At 33.4% G+C, this 17,168-nt stretch overlaps 1 protein-coding gene across 3 annotated transcripts in view; it reads right to left on the reverse strand.

Annotated features, from left to right (window-relative positions):
* The window catches only part of GBE1 (1,4-alpha-glucan branching enzyme 1), a 280,122-nt gene that overhangs the window by 9,266 nt on the left and 253,688 nt on the right, over nucleotides 1-17,168 (reverse strand). The window contains exon 14 of one of the 3 annotated variants that reach the window (XM_076000892.1): nucleotides 14,755-15,434. The exons of the other annotated variants lie outside the window; for them this stretch is intronic. Coding sequence (XP_075857007.1) covers nucleotides 15,333-15,434 — 102 coding nt within the window. The 3' untranslated portion in view covers nucleotides 14,755-15,332. Of the gene's footprint in view, nucleotides 1-14,754; nucleotides 15,435-17,168 lie in introns of those variants that run through there. 3 annotated transcript variants of the gene reach the window in all.

Genomic DNA, 17,168 nt, shown 5'->3' on the forward strand with positions numbered 1-17,168 from the left:
ATACTGAATAGAAATTTGACTCCTTGGGACTATTTCTACCTAGAAAAGTCATAAAGAATAAGTTCAATACATAGTGAACTTTCAAGTATATAGTATCTATGCTATCTCCATGTGTCTTGAATTTATTACTAAATATATACAGTCAGCTTTCCATATCCATGGGTTCCACAGCTGTGGATTCAAACAACCTTGAATAGAAAATATTTAAAAAACAATGGATGTTGCAACTGTAGATACAGACTGAACATATGATTTTGCAGAGTGAGTTATTAGGCATGTTAGCATTACTGTATTTATAACAAAATAAATAAAAAACTATATTATTATGCTCAAATTAATGATGCTCAAAATATCTACAAATGGTACTTGATATAAAAGTCCACAATTAAATATATATTGGTATTTAGAAATCTTAAGTTTCCTCTAGGCTAAGAAGGGACACAAATAGGTTTAAGGGCTTTTTTTTCCTTTACCTAGTATAAAAATCTTCAATCACAGAAATGTTAGTATATTTTTATTACAGCAAAAATTATCACATTAATAGTCCATGTGAGTAATGAACAATGATCCACCATTTTTATCCTTGAAAACCTATGCCTGGGTCAAGGATGCAGATGGACATGCCACAAGAAATTTTGCTGATAGTGGTGGCTCCACCTTAGTTAATCCAGGTCAGCCTGCTCTGATTCAAACTGAAACTGATAATCAGAATATTGGTGTGTTGAGAGAGAAAGAAAGATTGAGATTCAAATGACTATTAGACACATTCACATACTAAAATCACTCAATGGTTTGTGCCTACCAATATTTAATATAGAAATATGGATAATGAAAACAAATAACTTGAGACATAACAAATAAATGAACATTGTGGAATGAAAAGAACTATTAAATGTTTAACTTTTGGTTCTTCATTCCAGTTCAGTAAACACTTGGACAAATCTTAAAACAAAAATAAAACCGGTATAGTTTAGAGAATAATATCTTGGAATCCTATTTAGAACTACTAAATAAAAGTATCAATTAATAAATTACTGGTTAACAACATAGAGTTTTAGTAGTAGGGACTAAAGAAGGCAAGCATATCATTGAAAGTGGTGGTTCCCAACCTATGGGTTAAGAAGCACTGACTGGTATTCATGTTATTACTATATAAGGTCCTCTTTGAGTGAGTAGTTATGTTATAAGGGACTGGGAATCTATATGTGCATTAGGCATTGTCTTAAGACTAAATAATATTATACACATGTATTTTTTCTTACATTTTTAAATTAACAGAATAATAATTATGCCTATTATAGAGGTACATAATGTTGTGATACATGTAACATACAGTGAGCAGCTCAGGGCAATCAGCATATCCATCATCTCAAACATTTATCATCTGTGTTGGGAACATTCAGTGTCTACCTTCTAGCTATCTGAAACTATATAATACTGTTAACTATAGTGATCTTACAAAAGCATAGAACACTAGAACTTAGCCCTCCTATATAGCTGCAATTTTGTGTCATTTAACAAATCTCTCTCTACCCCTCCTTTCCCTTCCCAGCCTCTAGTATCCTCTGTTCTATTTTTAACTTCTATGAGATCAACTATTCTTTTTTAGCTTCCACATATAAGTGACAACATACAGTGTTTAACTTTCTGTTCCTGGTGTATTTCACTTAACATAATGTCCTCTAGTTCCATCCATGTTGCCACAAATGACAAGACATTATTCCTTGTCATGGCTGAGTAGCATTCCATTGTGTATACATATCACATTTTCTTTATCCACTCATTGACTCTTAGACACTTATGTTGATTCTATAGTTTGGCTACCGTGAATAATGCTGTAATAAATATGGGGGGTATAGATGTCTCTTTGATATACTGATTTCCTTCCTTTTGGATAAACGCCCAGTAGTGGGATTGCCAGATATTATGATAGTCCTAGGCATAGTTTTTTGATGAACCTCCATAATGTTCTCCATAGTGGCTGTACTAGTTTACATTCCCACCAACACTGTATAACAGATCCCTTTTAACACATCCTTGCTAGCATTTGTTATTTTTTTGTCTTTGATAATAGCCACCCTGAGGTGAGATGATACCTCATTGTGGTTTTGATTTGCATTTCCGTGATGATTACTGATATCCAGTATTTTTTCATGTATTTGTTGGCCATTTGTGTTTTCTTTTAAGAAATGTCTATTTATATCATTAGCCCATTTGTAAGTTGGATTGGTTTTTGCTATTGAGATGTTTGAGCTCCTTGAATATTTTGGATATTGCTCCCCTGTTGGATGAATAGCTTGCAAATTATTTTCTCCCCTTCCATAGGTTGTCTTTTCATTTTGTTGATTGTTTCCTTTGCTGCTGGATCTTTCTGCCTTAGACTACCAAGTAGCTGGGATTACAGGTGCATGCCATTGTGCCCAGCCTGACATTATATTTCAAAGACTGTATATGTTTTGGTTATTAAAATGTAGACTCTTTTAAAAAGTCACAAAATTTAATAGTAAGTTTTTCCCTATATATTTTCTCAAAGGAAACTGAAAGAGTAATTGTTATATAAGTGTCCATTTCTTTTTGACATTGAAAGAAATCATCATATTGAAAATGGTTGGAATCTATTTACTTAATATATATAATTTGTAGCCATAAAGGGAAAGCTTATAAAAACTATAGAGCAAGTTTCATAACATCAATTTAGGCATGTTTTTCTGATCTATAATTTAAAGAAAAAATTCTGCTGTGGCCACTTTTGGAATTACCCAGCCTTGTATCTATATTACCCAAGGAACACTATAACTTCCTTTAGACCAGAAATTTCAACAAGTTAAAACTCTAGGTAAAAGGTAATGGTGGTGAAAGAGCTTTATAACTGTGAATTGGTACCGCATATTATTCAAGTATCATAAAACCCCATCTTTTAGGAACAGTGCTTAAAATTAGAATAAAATTTGTTGTTGTCAGGGAATTTTCTTTCCTTTTGTTTATTTCAATAGATTTAGGGGGTACAAGTGGTTTTTTTGATACAAGGGTGAATTGTATAATGGTGAAGTCAGGGCTTTTAAGTGTACCCATCAACCAAATAGTACAGATTTTTAAAGAGGTTATTTAAGCAACTGGTTTGTTTGTTTTGCATGTTTTCTCACTCCTCTCTCATACATACCTCCACACACAGATACACATACACACAAAACATAGGACCCACATAGCACCAAAATTCCTACATTATCCCCTTTCCACTAGAGAATGAATGTATCTCTGAAAATATGGCTCCGAGCCAATTCATACTTATTTTAAACTACGTTTGTTATATGGATTCCAATTACATACCACATAGAACAAATTTAGCAGGATACTTCAACAGGCTATCTATTGTCCCTAGCAACCTCCCTACCTCTAGCAGAGTGCCTTCCCATAATAGGTTCCCAATAAATCTTTGAAACTGATATTCAGGATGAAAAGCCTGAATCACTAAGAGAGGTCAAATTACATATATTATTTTTTTTATATTAGAGGAAAGTATAATAAATTATCTTTACTCCCCTATTCATTTACTAAGTACATGCAATGTACAAGGTACTGTGCAAGATACAAAAACTACTAAGATATGGTCTTAGTTTACATGTAATTTGCATGCTTTACAAGGAGATTAGGCATGCATATGAATGTCCACAAGTAGAGTAAAAGTAATATGCAATGAGAGGAAGAGTCAACAAGAAAAGGTAGTATCAAAAGTTTGAATATAAAGAGTTTTGAAGGCTGGGATAGGCTATTAAGATTGATTTCGTTAATTAAGTATGATAAGGTTGAAAATTCTTGAGAAAAGACATAACAATCAAGAAAATTAATCTGGATGTTACAGGCAGAATAGGAAGGACAGAGGAAAGACTAAGTCAGGAAAACCAGTCAGGAGTCTAACAGCCCAAGGACAGTTAAGTTGGGCTAAACTCTAATAGTGGTAATGGAGACACATAGATGGAGATTTTAGATGTACAAGTGACAGTACTCAAAATAAGAAAATTGATGCTTAATTTTGGGAAACAGAAGTGCAAGGGGAGAATAGAGGAGAACTGGGATCTACACACAAGTCCAATGTACATCTGATTACCCTATTCTCTACATGTGGGCACCTATTTTATGTCAAGAATTAGGCAAAAGCATTTTCATATGCAATTTCTTATTTAAATCTAACGTTTATGTTCCAAGCACAAAGAAGCCAGAATGAATATGAGGATAAAAATAGGAAATTCAGATAAAGTGATATCCATCGAAATTATTATTTTTTTCCTTTTTTTATTTCAGCATATTATGGGGGTACAAACGTTAAGGTTACATACATTGCCCTTGTCTGCCCTCCCTCCTCGAGTCAGAGCTTCAAGCATGTCCATCCCCCAGACAGTGTGGATCACACAAAAGACTGGTATTCTTAACAATCATTTTGGAGTTTGACTATTTGAGCTTCACTATATTTGTTATAGTCCATTTCTTATTTATTTAATTCATTTGATCATTTTGTTGGCTAAGACAAAATACTGGACCAAAAAATTTATCTTGCTCCATATGAAAAAATACAGTAGGGAGAGAATGACAGAAATTTTTAGTAGAGATCTTTTTTTAAAGGAGATCAAATAGTTCCCTATTAATTTGGATAGCATTTTAAAATATTATGATTTCTTATTTAAAATTCAAGAGCTTCCTAAGTATTTGATATATCTATCAACAGGTTGAAGTAGATAAGATGTTTTAAGCGTTATTTTATAATCTATGTCCTTAAATTTGAACCAAGAAGAGCCAAGTTCTGAAGGAGGCCTGTACTAATAAGATTAAAGAACAGTGAAGGCATGAAGACTCTTAAATTCAATGGCTCTTCAAATACTTCAAAAGCTGCTGTGTTTGCTCAGCCACTTGATAAAGTGTCTGTTCAAAGTATAAGGATTTTGATGTAAGAAGTACTATCATTTATATCATTCTGCACTAAACTCACTTCACTTCCACTGATGAAGCTAAAGAAATTTATTGTAAGGTACAACGTTTGAGGTTTCAAATTGAATGACAAAAAGAGGGGTTCTCCAGTGACTAGTTCACCATAAAAACAGCAAAGCTGGTAAGTTACCATGTATCTTCAAATCTCAGACACATCAATTTTAAGATGAATTATTTTATATATCTCTAATAAAGAGAAAAGAATATCAGTACCACACCAATCATTGTTAGACATATCCCAATCATTGTTAGACATATCCAAAGTGAAGAACATGCTAAAATGTGGAAAAAAGTACATCTTAGAATATGAATTTAATATAAGTTATTTTTATATATAATTTATATATAATTCTTTAATCAACCCATTCATATTATAATGACTACAATAACTTCTAGGAGCTGAGCAATCCCTGGAGAGATAACTCTATACAAAAAGCAGAAAGCATTAAGTGTAAAACTCTAAGGAATATTCTAATCGAAGTAAATGTGAACAAATATCTTATAGGGTAAAATAGGTTGCTAGGAAGCAAGGAGAGTTTTAGGTTTTTAATAGTCTGAAGATAACTATCCAGCAAAAGGCTTGCCACAATTTCTAACATAATCCTCCTTTTTTACGTTTCATGAATTGAATTTTATTTATTGCCAGCTACAATCCACAAAACCTAAGGTTATTATCTGAATAGGATCTCAAATAGATCTGTCCCTTTATTTTATCAACATAGCAAAATTATGCTTAGTTATTGTCCTAGTTTATTGTCCTGAATCACAGGAAGGGCCATAAACAACAACTTTTAGTGGCCCTCTCAGGTCTCTTTCCAAATGCAGGAGTAGCAAAGACTTGTGATGTGTTGCTAGACATTGTATGAATGGGTATGTCTGTTAGTGTGTGGTAGGGGTGTGTGTGTGTGTGTGTGTTTGACATCTGATTTAGGCATTTCTGTCTTTACTTCTGTGATCCAGAATATACATTAAACTTAGAAATTCAATACTGGAAATGAGAATTATAATATTTTAATTATTTTTTTAAACCTTTTATGGTAATATAACATTTATGATTATGTTACTTTCGATGGAAAATATCCATTTAGTTTTCTCTCTCCTTGACTTCAGTTTAAAAAATCCTCCAATATTATATTTTAAAAATAAAATTTAAAAGGAGAGGAATGTGAAAGTAGATAGAAAACTTATTGAATGTAGTCAAAGTAAATTTTAAAATATGATGAATGCCAAATGTAACTTCTCTTTAAGAAGAAGAAATATACATATATATGTATATATATATATATATATATATATGTATATATTTTGGGGGGTTGGGAGACAAAGTCTCTGTCACCCAGGGTGCAGCAGCATCATCATAGCTCACTGCAACCTCAAACCTCTGGACTTATGCGATCCTCCTACCTCAGTCTCTTGAGTAGCTGGAACTATAGGCCCACATCATCACACCCAGCTAATTTTTCTATTTTTTGTAGAAACAGGGTCTCACTCTTGCTCAGGTTGCTCTTGAACTCCTGGCCTCAAAGGATCTTCCCACCTCGGCCTCCCAAAGTGTTAGGATTATAGGCATGAGCTACCACACCCAGCCTATATAGATATATTTACTCTTATTAGTTCATATTAAAATTTTGATCTTTCAAAAAAAGCAACATCTTCACACATGACCTATATATGCATTCAAATTTGTGAATTATAAATGTTTAAATGACAACCACACATTTTAATTAAGTACAAAACAGACTATTATTGTCTAGGATGAGCTCATTTCATTAACAAAAGGTTTCTGATTTTAGACTACAAAATAACTCCAATCCCTGCAAGTTTTATTCCTTGGACAAAACTTTTTAGAAATTGCGCAATACATCTAGCAATATAACAAGCTCAAAGGATGACGGGCTCCAATGTCATTATCTACCAGGTTAATTAATGGATTGCTATGGTTTTGGAAATGTATTTTCATGCAAATTATTAGTTTATTCTTAAGCATGCTTAATGACACACATCAGTAAATAGCAAATCAAATAATAATACAAAATACTGAGTACCACATATTTCTCTATGCAAATAGAGAAATTATTCAAAATAATTTACAGAATACTTCTGGCTAACCTATTTAGGAACTTTTCTTTAATCCTAGAAGATTATATAATTTAAGTAAAACATGTCAGTGTTTCTCAATAACTCAAGAAAAAAGAAAAATTGGAAAATGTACTCAGACATCTCCTCTAACCTCTTCCTAAAACTGTTATTCTTTGTCTGTGTCATTAAGATTATTCAAAGAGCTTGCAAATTCAATTATCTGATGAAGCAATAGCAATTATTTAGAAATATAATTCTAAATAACAGATTTTAATTCACCTTTTAACCTCTACATCGTTATCAAAATGAGTTTAAACCACTCAGACTCAACATTTTTTTAAAAATATTGTTTTTGAACTCAAAGTAATTTTGACACAGACTATAAAGAAACACCTTCCACCAAACTTAGTATGAAGACTGCATTCAATGGAGTCAAACACAATATGTCTAAATGGAAAGGAAACTTGAAAGTTGCTGAAAAATAAAGACAATAATAACCAGCAAGAATCATCATCGGAGCCATTTCATGGAGACAGACAGGATAAGCAATAGCATCTTAAAACACTAAAATATGGTGAGAAAATAAAAACATGTAACCTTTTAAAAAAAATAAAAAAAATAAAAAAAAATATGGTGGGTGCCTCCATGAACTTTGGGGTCCAACAATTACATTCTAATCCCAGTTCTGCCAATGACCAACTATATGCCTCTGAGCAAGTTACTTAACTTCCTTGAGTTTCAGTCTCTTGTTTGTAAGCAGAGGCAATACAGCTGTTTACAAACAGAGGGCTGTTGTTGGGATTAACAGAAGCAATCTACAATGAGTGCTGAACACAGTTTCTAGCACTGGGGAAAATGCTCAAACTATTCTGTTAGCTTCTGTGGCTGTTATTATTATAAGCTCCGACCCACTTAAACTACTGTCTCAAGAGATGAAAAATGTAAAAGTGGATCTATTTATTCTTTATCTTATTTTTTACACTCAACTTGGCCTCCTCTTCCTTATGATCTTTATTTCTATTCCCCTCTCCCTTTGTCTTTGTTCTCACTAGAATCTAACACTTTTCCTGTTATTTCAGAATTTTAACATTAAAATTTAATCAGACAGTAGATAGAACTCTTTGAGGAATAGATACTGTTTTTAATTTTAAGGTTTTTACTTTTTCTTTTTAAACTTCTGAGAAATATTGAGTCTTTTTGGTGAAGCCTATCCTGACTACCCTAACTGAAAACTAAATATCGCCCCACAATCTCTTGTACTTGCCCTGATTTTTCACCATAGCATTATCAAATCTTAATATATTATATATTTAATTATTATATTTTTAAGTCTCTTTATTAAAATGCAATCTGTATAAGGGATTTCTATCTTTGATTTCTCTGACACCTAGGACCTAGATTAGTACCTGGCATATTTGCTGAGTATATTGTCTTTTCATTATTTTCCTATTGCAGTTTTCTACTTGAGTTTTGATTTTTAATCAGGACATGTTTTTGCTTAACTTTAAAAAATAACTTAATACTACTTTGGTCATAAAAGGCCAACCTTGATTTTCTTCTCTTGTTTTTATAGAGTTAACAGTTTGAATCTTTTCAAGTATAACTTCAGACACATTACCATTTCATTATCTATGAAGTTTACCTTAGATATTTTCAAATATTTTATATCTTTCACAAATAAATAGATTTATAATATAATATCTGTAAAAGAAAAAAATTCCTTCATTTCGGATAACTCACTATAGTTTAATGAATACTTGTTAGTTTGAAGCAATTAATTCTCATGTTATTAATTCTGACTGATATGAGTCTTAGAGCTAGAAATTTTATATAATTCTTAGTTGAGAAGGAAAATGATTACAAGTTTATTAAAGTCAGCATATACTCAAAAACCTTCATTATCAACTTGACTGTTAGCTTTCTCTAAACGGTGACTAAACCTAAGCACAGAACATCAAATAAGCTTGTCAAAATCATGTATCTAATAATTTGGCAGGGCCAGGATATGTGCTTAGTTATAATATTTTCTACTACTCTACTACCATCTTCCAGTTAAAGACTGCAAAGTGTATAAACATTAATTTACTTAAAAAATTGGAGAGCTGATTATTTTAGCTGTGGTAGTAGATACAGCCTTTCTCTTTATTTGAAGTCATAACTTATTTGGAGTAACATATATTAATACTTAATGTATATGCCTCTTTTTCTTCTAACTTTTCAGACCAAATAGAAAATCATGTCAGTATAGGTCTCGGTGCTTTAGAAAGCCAAATGAGCAAAGGCTGTTTCCCATGAAAAATTAAAAAGTAAAACCTGCAGGTGTGTGTCTGTGTGTGTGCATGCACGCACAGGTGCATCATCACTGCAGTCAGTCCTGGGAACTCTGGGAACATAGCCCAAACTATATCAGATTGATTATTGTGAGGAAAAAGATTCAAATTAAACATTTCCCCATATGCATTTTAAAAATGAGCAACATGAGCAACAGAGCTTTATACACACACAGGCATGCACACACACACACTTGTGATTGCTAAAAAATATATTTTCCAGGGGTATAATAAATTTAATGTAGTAGTTTTCAATTGCCTTTAAGACAACTATACTGCTTTAATCTTACTAGGTAGAAGTGATAAAGAATACTACAAGGAAATATTGAAGCTGATAAGTTATTTCTGCTCTCTATTGGTTTCCATTTGCGTGGAATATCTTATTCCATGACTTCACTTTTAGCCTACAAAAAAATAAAGTTAGTTTCTTATAGATAGCATATAGTTGGTCCTTTTTAAAAATCTGTTCAGTTATTCTATAACAACACTGATGAACCAAGAGGGTATTATGTTAAGTGAAATAAGCCAACACACAGACAAATACTGCATGATCTCATATGTGGAATCTAAACGAGTTGAACTCATACAAACATAAAGTAGAATGATGATTGCCAGGGGCTGGGGGATGGGAAAAATAGGGGCATTTTAGTCAAAGGGCACACACTTTCACTTGTAAAATGAATACGTTCTGGAGATGTAATGTACAACATGGTGACTATAGTTAATAATAATGTATTATATACTTGAAACTTTCTCACCCCACAAAAAACTGGTAATGTGAGGTGATGGATATGTTAATGAGCTTGACTGTAGTAAGCTTTTCACAATGCATATGTATATCAAAACATCATATTGTACATATTATGTGTACACAATATATATAAACTTCAATAAAGCTGGAACAGTTTTATATTTACACTGATTCATGCTTTTGAGTGTCAGAAACTAGGATAATATAGCAGTGCAAAAAAACATTTAGTCAGAGGCACCATTAACTTCTACAAATATAAGTAGAGAAAAAATTTAAATTATAATTATAATTAGTGAGACACGCTTCACGTATTTAATGGCTTTTCTACAGGGCAGCTAAAAGATGAATTATCTGGTACCCAAATGTAAAACTGCACTGAACTCAGAGAAACTAGATTAAAGCACATTTATTCACTTACTAGGAATATGACCTTGTGGAAGTTATAAATCTTTCTGATCCTCATTTGTAGATTGAGGGTAAAAATACTTGCCTGGCCAGCATCACTGAGATAATGGGAGGATCAGGCGGGTTAGTGTAAATAAGAGCACTCATACACTGTAAAGTCCTACGCAAATTTAACTTTTGGTACTAATTTTGAAACCATCTCCTAAAACAAGATTATAGATCTCCTAAACCAAGTAATTATATTTAATTTGAATGGGCTATACCAGGTTTTGCTAGAGTTCCTTGCTGTTTCAAAAATCTATGATTCCATGCTGCCCAACATTGAATAAAGTCACTAAACATTACAAAATTACACACTGCTTGGTGAATAGGGCAGAGCTCAAGGGTGGAGAGGTGATTAGGGAACATCTTCATAGAGCTCACAGATGAAGCTATGAGGATGTGTGAATTTTTCAAGGGAAGAGTGTAAGTAAGAATAATATATGATTGGATTTATATCTGAAGGAAAAAGACAATACAAAGAAGGGTGCATAAGAAAGGAAATCAAGACAGTGTTGCAGCACATACAGGAAGGGGAATACGAAGAAAAGGCGGGGAAACAGTACAAGAGTGAGGAAGGGATTTATGAGGGAGCAGAAGACTTTTAATTCCAATACTGTGAAACGACTGAAAGGAATCATTGTACGGTGGTGAACTGGGCTCTAGGACATGAAAAGAGAAGCTAGGCAAGAAAATGCAGAAAGGATTGGTACCTACTTCTCTGTCTGGTCCTTTCATTTCTTTCCTTTTATTATCAAATTTCTAATGCATATTTGGAATAATGATGATGACAGTAATGATGATGACAGCAGCTAACACCTGCTGATCCCATAATATGTGGGCAACACTGTTGCTCAGCCTTTCACTCACATGAACTCATTTAATTCTGACAACAATTCTGGGAGTAGTTGTTGAGATGAAGTAGAGTATGAGTAGAAATGAAAAAAACAAGAAATAAAGAGGTTACTTTTATAACACAAACAAGTGGTAGAGATGGAACTCAAACCCTGAGATGGTCTTATTCTAGAGCTCATGGTCCTAATCACCATCCTACCCACAGGAGCAAATTTCTCTATGTTTACAAATATTAAAACAAAATACTTATTACTTCTGAAGGCCATACAAGTTATATGAGTTCTTGGAAGATAAAAATGTTAGGGTAAGGGAACAAACTGAAGAAAATAGTGTTTCAGAATTAGGAAAAAAAATGCTATCACCACAGAAAATTATTTTTCTTTGTTTTCCTTAGCTGGACAAAAAAGATGAATATTGATAGAGAAGTCTGTAAAGTGAATATTAGCTCTCTCTCTAAATGATAAAGAACTAATGAGAGAAAAATATCATGGTAATGTTTATAATTTTATGGACAAATAATTTTCTGTTTTAATTAATATTCCTGAAATAAAACACTTGTCTGCCAATATAAGGTAGCTAATATGATTACATTTCATTAAGTTACATGTTAATTAAATAATTTTACTTGATAATGTCTAAATAACACTTTCCTCATTCAACAGCTGATACCACACAACTACAAAAGAAAACCCACAATTAATTTCACAAATTAATTCTTATTTATAAGAATTAATTAGAGATCTTCCTATAATTAAGCCAAGAAAAACCACATTAATAGAATTATAGATGTTCTTACACATGATTTCAACTGAAGCCACTGCTTCTAACACATTGTTCATGGCTCTAATTTTTCCTCTTTTCTTGGGAGAAATAAAAACTCTATTTTTGGTTGTAACATCCATGCATGCTTAGGAGCCCTTAAATAATTATAGTGAGTCAGTAATTACTCATGCCTTAACTTTAGAAAACATTTTTTGGTACTCAGGTAACATTTTCACATATAAAACACTGACCACCCAATTTGATACTGTGACATTCTGAGTTAGAACAGCTTACCCAAAAATGTCAGAAATGCAAATAATATTTCCCTTATAGAAGATCTAAATAGCTTTATGGCAGGCAGGAGATACTCACTGAAAAAGGCTAATTTCTACTGATATCCAGAGGGAAAAAGTAATTCAACATCAATATTAGAAATTGAGTTTAGACACAGAATGCTATGTAAAAAGCACTGACATCAGATATAAAGGTGACAAATATAATTTAGTTTTTAAAAAAAAAAAGTAGAAGAGAATCATCTATTTTTGGATGCATTAAGTACAGGACTACATTAAAAAGAAAGGTTAGATGTGAAATCTAACAACATTCTAACGTGTCCTGAATCTAACGTTCAGGACAACATTATCACCACGTAGGCATAGCTTTTTTTATTGTGCTTTATTGCACTTTGCAGATATTGTGTTGTTTTTTTTTTAACAAAGTGAACGTTTGTGGCAACCCTGCATCAAGCAAATCTACTGGCACCATTTTCCCAACAACATGTGCTCACTTTGTGTCTCTGTGTCACATTTTAGTAATTTTCACAACACTTCAAACTTTTTCGTTATTATTATAATATATTGATATATTATTCTTCATTAATAATTACATTTTATGTTTTATTATTATTATATGTGTTATGATGATCTGGCATCAGTGATCTCTGTTGTTACTACTGTAATTGTTTTGCAGTACCACAAACCACACTCATATAAGATGACCAATGTAACTGGTAAGTGTTACATGTATTGACTGTTCCACTGATCAGCTCTTTCCCCATCTCTCTCTCCCTATTCTTGGGTTTCCCCGATTCCCTGAGACACAACAATATGGAAATTAAGCTAATTAACAACCCTACAATGACCTTTAAGTGTTCAAATGAAAAGAAGAGTCACACATCTCTCACTTTAAATCAAAAGCTAGAAATGATTAAGCTTGGTGAGGAAGGTATGTCAACAGTTGAGATAGGATGAAAGCTAGGCCCTTTGGGCCAAATAGTTACCCAATTTGTGAATGCAAAGGAAAAGTTCTTGAAGGAAATTAAAAGTGCTATTTCAGTGAATACATGAATGATAAGGAAGTAAACCAGCTCTATTGCTGATATGAAGAAGTGTTAGTGATCTGGATAGATCAAACTAGCTGCAACGTTCCCTTAAGATAAAACCTATTTCAGAGCAAGGCCCTAATTCTTTTCAATTCTATGAAGGCTGAGAGAAGCGAAGAAGCTCCATAAGAAAAATCTGAAGCCAGCAGAGTTTTGTTCTTGAGGTTTAAGGAAAGACACTACCTTCATAACATAAAGTGCAAGGTGAAGCAAGTGCTAATGGAGAAGCTGCAGCAAATTATCCAGAAATTCTAGCTAAGATAATTGTTGAAGGTAGCTACATTAAATAACAGATTTTCAATGTAGGTGAAACGCTTTCTATTGCAAGACAGTCCCATCTACGACTTTCATAGCCAGAGAGGAGAAACCAATGCCTGGCTTCAAAATTTCAAGGGATGGCTGACTCTCTTTTTAAGGGTTAATGCAGCTAGTGATTTTAAGTTGCAGTCAAATACTCATTTATCATTTGAAAATCCTAGGGACCTTAAGAATTATGCTAAATCTACTCTGCTTAAGCTCTATAAATGGAACAACAAAGGCTGGATGACTGCATAAGTGTTTACAGGATAGTTTACTGAATCTTTTAAGCCCATTCCTGAAACCTACTGCTCAGAAAAAAAAAAAAAAAATTCCTTCCAAAATATTAGTGCTCAGAACTTGGCTTATATCTATCATCCCAGCTACTGGCAAGACTGAGGTGGGAGGATCCATTGAGGCCAGGAGTTCAAGACCAACCTGGGCAATATAGCTAGACCCCCACCTCTAAAAATATTTTTAAAAAATTAGGCCGGGCGCTGTGGCTCACGCCTGTAATCCTAGCTCTTGGGAGGCCGAGGCGGGCGGATTGCTCAAGGTCAGGAGTTCAAAACCAGCCTGAGCAAGAGCGAGACCCCGTCTCTACTATAAATAGAAAGAAATTAATTGGCCAACTGATATATATATATAAAAAAAAAAAATTAGCCGAGCATGGTGGCGCATGCCTGTAGTCCCAGCTACCCGGGAGGCTGAGGCAGAAGGATCACTTGAGCCCAGGAGTTTGAGGTTGCTGTGAGCTAGGCTGACGCCACGGCACTCACTCTAGCCTGGGCAACAAAGCGAGACTCTGTCTCAAAAAAAAAAAAAAAAAAAAAAAATTAGGCAGGTGTGGTGGAACACACCTGTAGTCCCAGATATTTAGGAGGCAGAGATATGAGGATCACTTGAGTCCAGGAGTCTGAGGCTACAGTGAGCCTGGGTGACAGAGGGAAAGTCCGTCTCTGAAAAAAACAATAAATAAATAAACCCCAAACCAAAAACCAAAAAAACAAAACACATCAAAATATCACTGCTCATTGACCATGTACCTGGTCAGCCAAGAGCTATGATGGAGATGTACAAGGAGTTTAATGTTGCTTTCATGCCTGTTAACATATACCCATGGATCACGGAGTAATTTTGACTTTCAAATTTTATTATTAAAGAAATTCATTTTGTAAGGCCATAGACAGTGATTCCTATGATGGATATTGGCAAAATAAATTGAAAACCTTCTGGAAAAAAATCACCATTCTAGATGCCATTAAAAATATTTGTGATTCATGGGAGGAAGTCAAAATATCAATACTAACAGGAGTTTGGAAAAAGTTGATCTTAATCCTGTGGATGACTTTGAGGAGGTCAAGACTTCAGTGGGGGAAGTAACTGCAGATGTGATAGAAATAGCAAGAGAACTAGATGTGAAGCCTGAAGATGTGACTAAATTGCTGTAATCTCATGATAAAACTTTCATAGATGAGAAGTTGCTTTTTATGGATGAGTAGAGAAAGCGGTTTCTTGAGGTGGAATATACTTCCTGGTGAAGACGCCGTAAACACTGTTGAAAAGGCAAAAAAAAAATTAAAATATTACATGAGCTTAGTTCATAAAGCAGTGGCAGGACTGGAGAGGACTGACTCCAATTTTGAAAGACATTCTACTGTGGCTCAAATGCTGTCAAACACCACTCACTGCATGCCACAGAGAAATCTCTTGTGAAAAGAAGAGTCAATTGATGTGGCAAACTTCACTGTTGTCTTATTTTAAGAATTTGCAACAGCCATGCCAATATTCAGTAACCACACCCTGATCAGTCAAGGAGCCATCAACATTGATGCAAGTCCCTCCACTAGCCAAAAGATTAAGGCTTGCAGAAGGTTCAGATGATTGTTAGCATTTTTAGCAATAAAATGTTTTTTAATTAAGGTACATACATTGTTTTTTAGACATAATGCTATTGTACACTTAATAGACTACATTACAGTGTAAACATAATTTTTATATACACTGGGAAACCAAAAAAATAGTAAATTGCCTTATCAAAATATTTGCTTTATTGCAGTGGTCTAGAACTGAACCCACTATATCTCCAAAGTATGCCTATACATTACCTTCTTTAATATTTGTAGTGTTGTTCTCTAGGAAAAGAAAAGGTTGCCTAAATTTGGTAATGAGTGTAACGTGGTTGCAGAGTGTATGACATATAATAAGTTTGGAGTAGATGGTAAGTCTTATTGTGAAAGTCTGTTTAGCAAGTAATCTAACCGAAAGCAGATACTAGTATATCAATTTGAAACTCTACAAAATTACAGTGTATTTGGGTATATTACCTTATCAATTTTTCTTTCCTATCATTTAATTAAGGGACTGCTTTAAGGCAGAAGGAAGTCATTATAGTAATCTTTGTGTTTTAATTATTTAATTTTAACTACTTCAGGGGTTCTTTCACCAATAGGTAGCTACATCCTCCATTTATCCATTTATCTTTCTGTTAGTGCATTAATTCATCATCCATCCATCCATCCATCCATCCATCCATCCATCCATCCATCCATCCATCAAAAATTCAGCTCTATGTTGCAAGTACCTAATGTATTCTATGTAAAGATATAATTGGTTATATCTGGTAATGCTCTGTCTTATCATTTATCTCAGAGTCAATTAACATAAAACAGTATCTTTTTTTTACAAATTGGTAAAAATGGTCACAAATTTCCCACCCCACAACACAGGATTACTGATACCATTACTAGGTGAGTATGTATTGTTTTTAAAAGGTTACAATAATATTTCTGATTTATTTTCCTCCAGAAGGATAGGAAATAGAGGACAGAAATCTTGACCAAACTATTGTGAGGTGACCTTCTGATGCGTGGAGACCAACATTGAACAACTGAGCTATGAGATAAAAAAAAAGAGAAATGCTGTTAAATATTTCACAGCACTGTGATGGCTATTCAAAATGAAACAACCTTCCTTCCCCCATTCCCAGAAAACAACTAAAAACATTTGTGTGTGGTAAGAGCTTGCTCATTATTCATTATTGCCTATCATTTTATGAATATATATTAAGCTGATCTAAAAGTGTTACAGCAGTTGCAATATTTTAATCATGCAAATATTTTTCTTACTTTGTGATTCATCTTAAATTCCTCGATAAAAATTGGAGCTAAATCATAGGCTTTTTATTACCAGGGGAGGGGAGGTTACTCATCTGTCATCATCATTAAATCAGAGGGATTGCTAGGCAGTGTTTAACAATGAGAAATGATCAAAAGTACCTCTAAGTAAT

Source organism: Microcebus murinus, chromosome 1 (genome assembly GCF_040939455.1).
Source record: "Microcebus murinus isolate Inina chromosome 1, M.murinus_Inina_mat1.0, whole genome shotgun sequence".
Taxonomy (NCBI): domain Eukaryota; kingdom Metazoa; phylum Chordata; class Mammalia; order Primates; family Cheirogaleidae; genus Microcebus; species Microcebus murinus.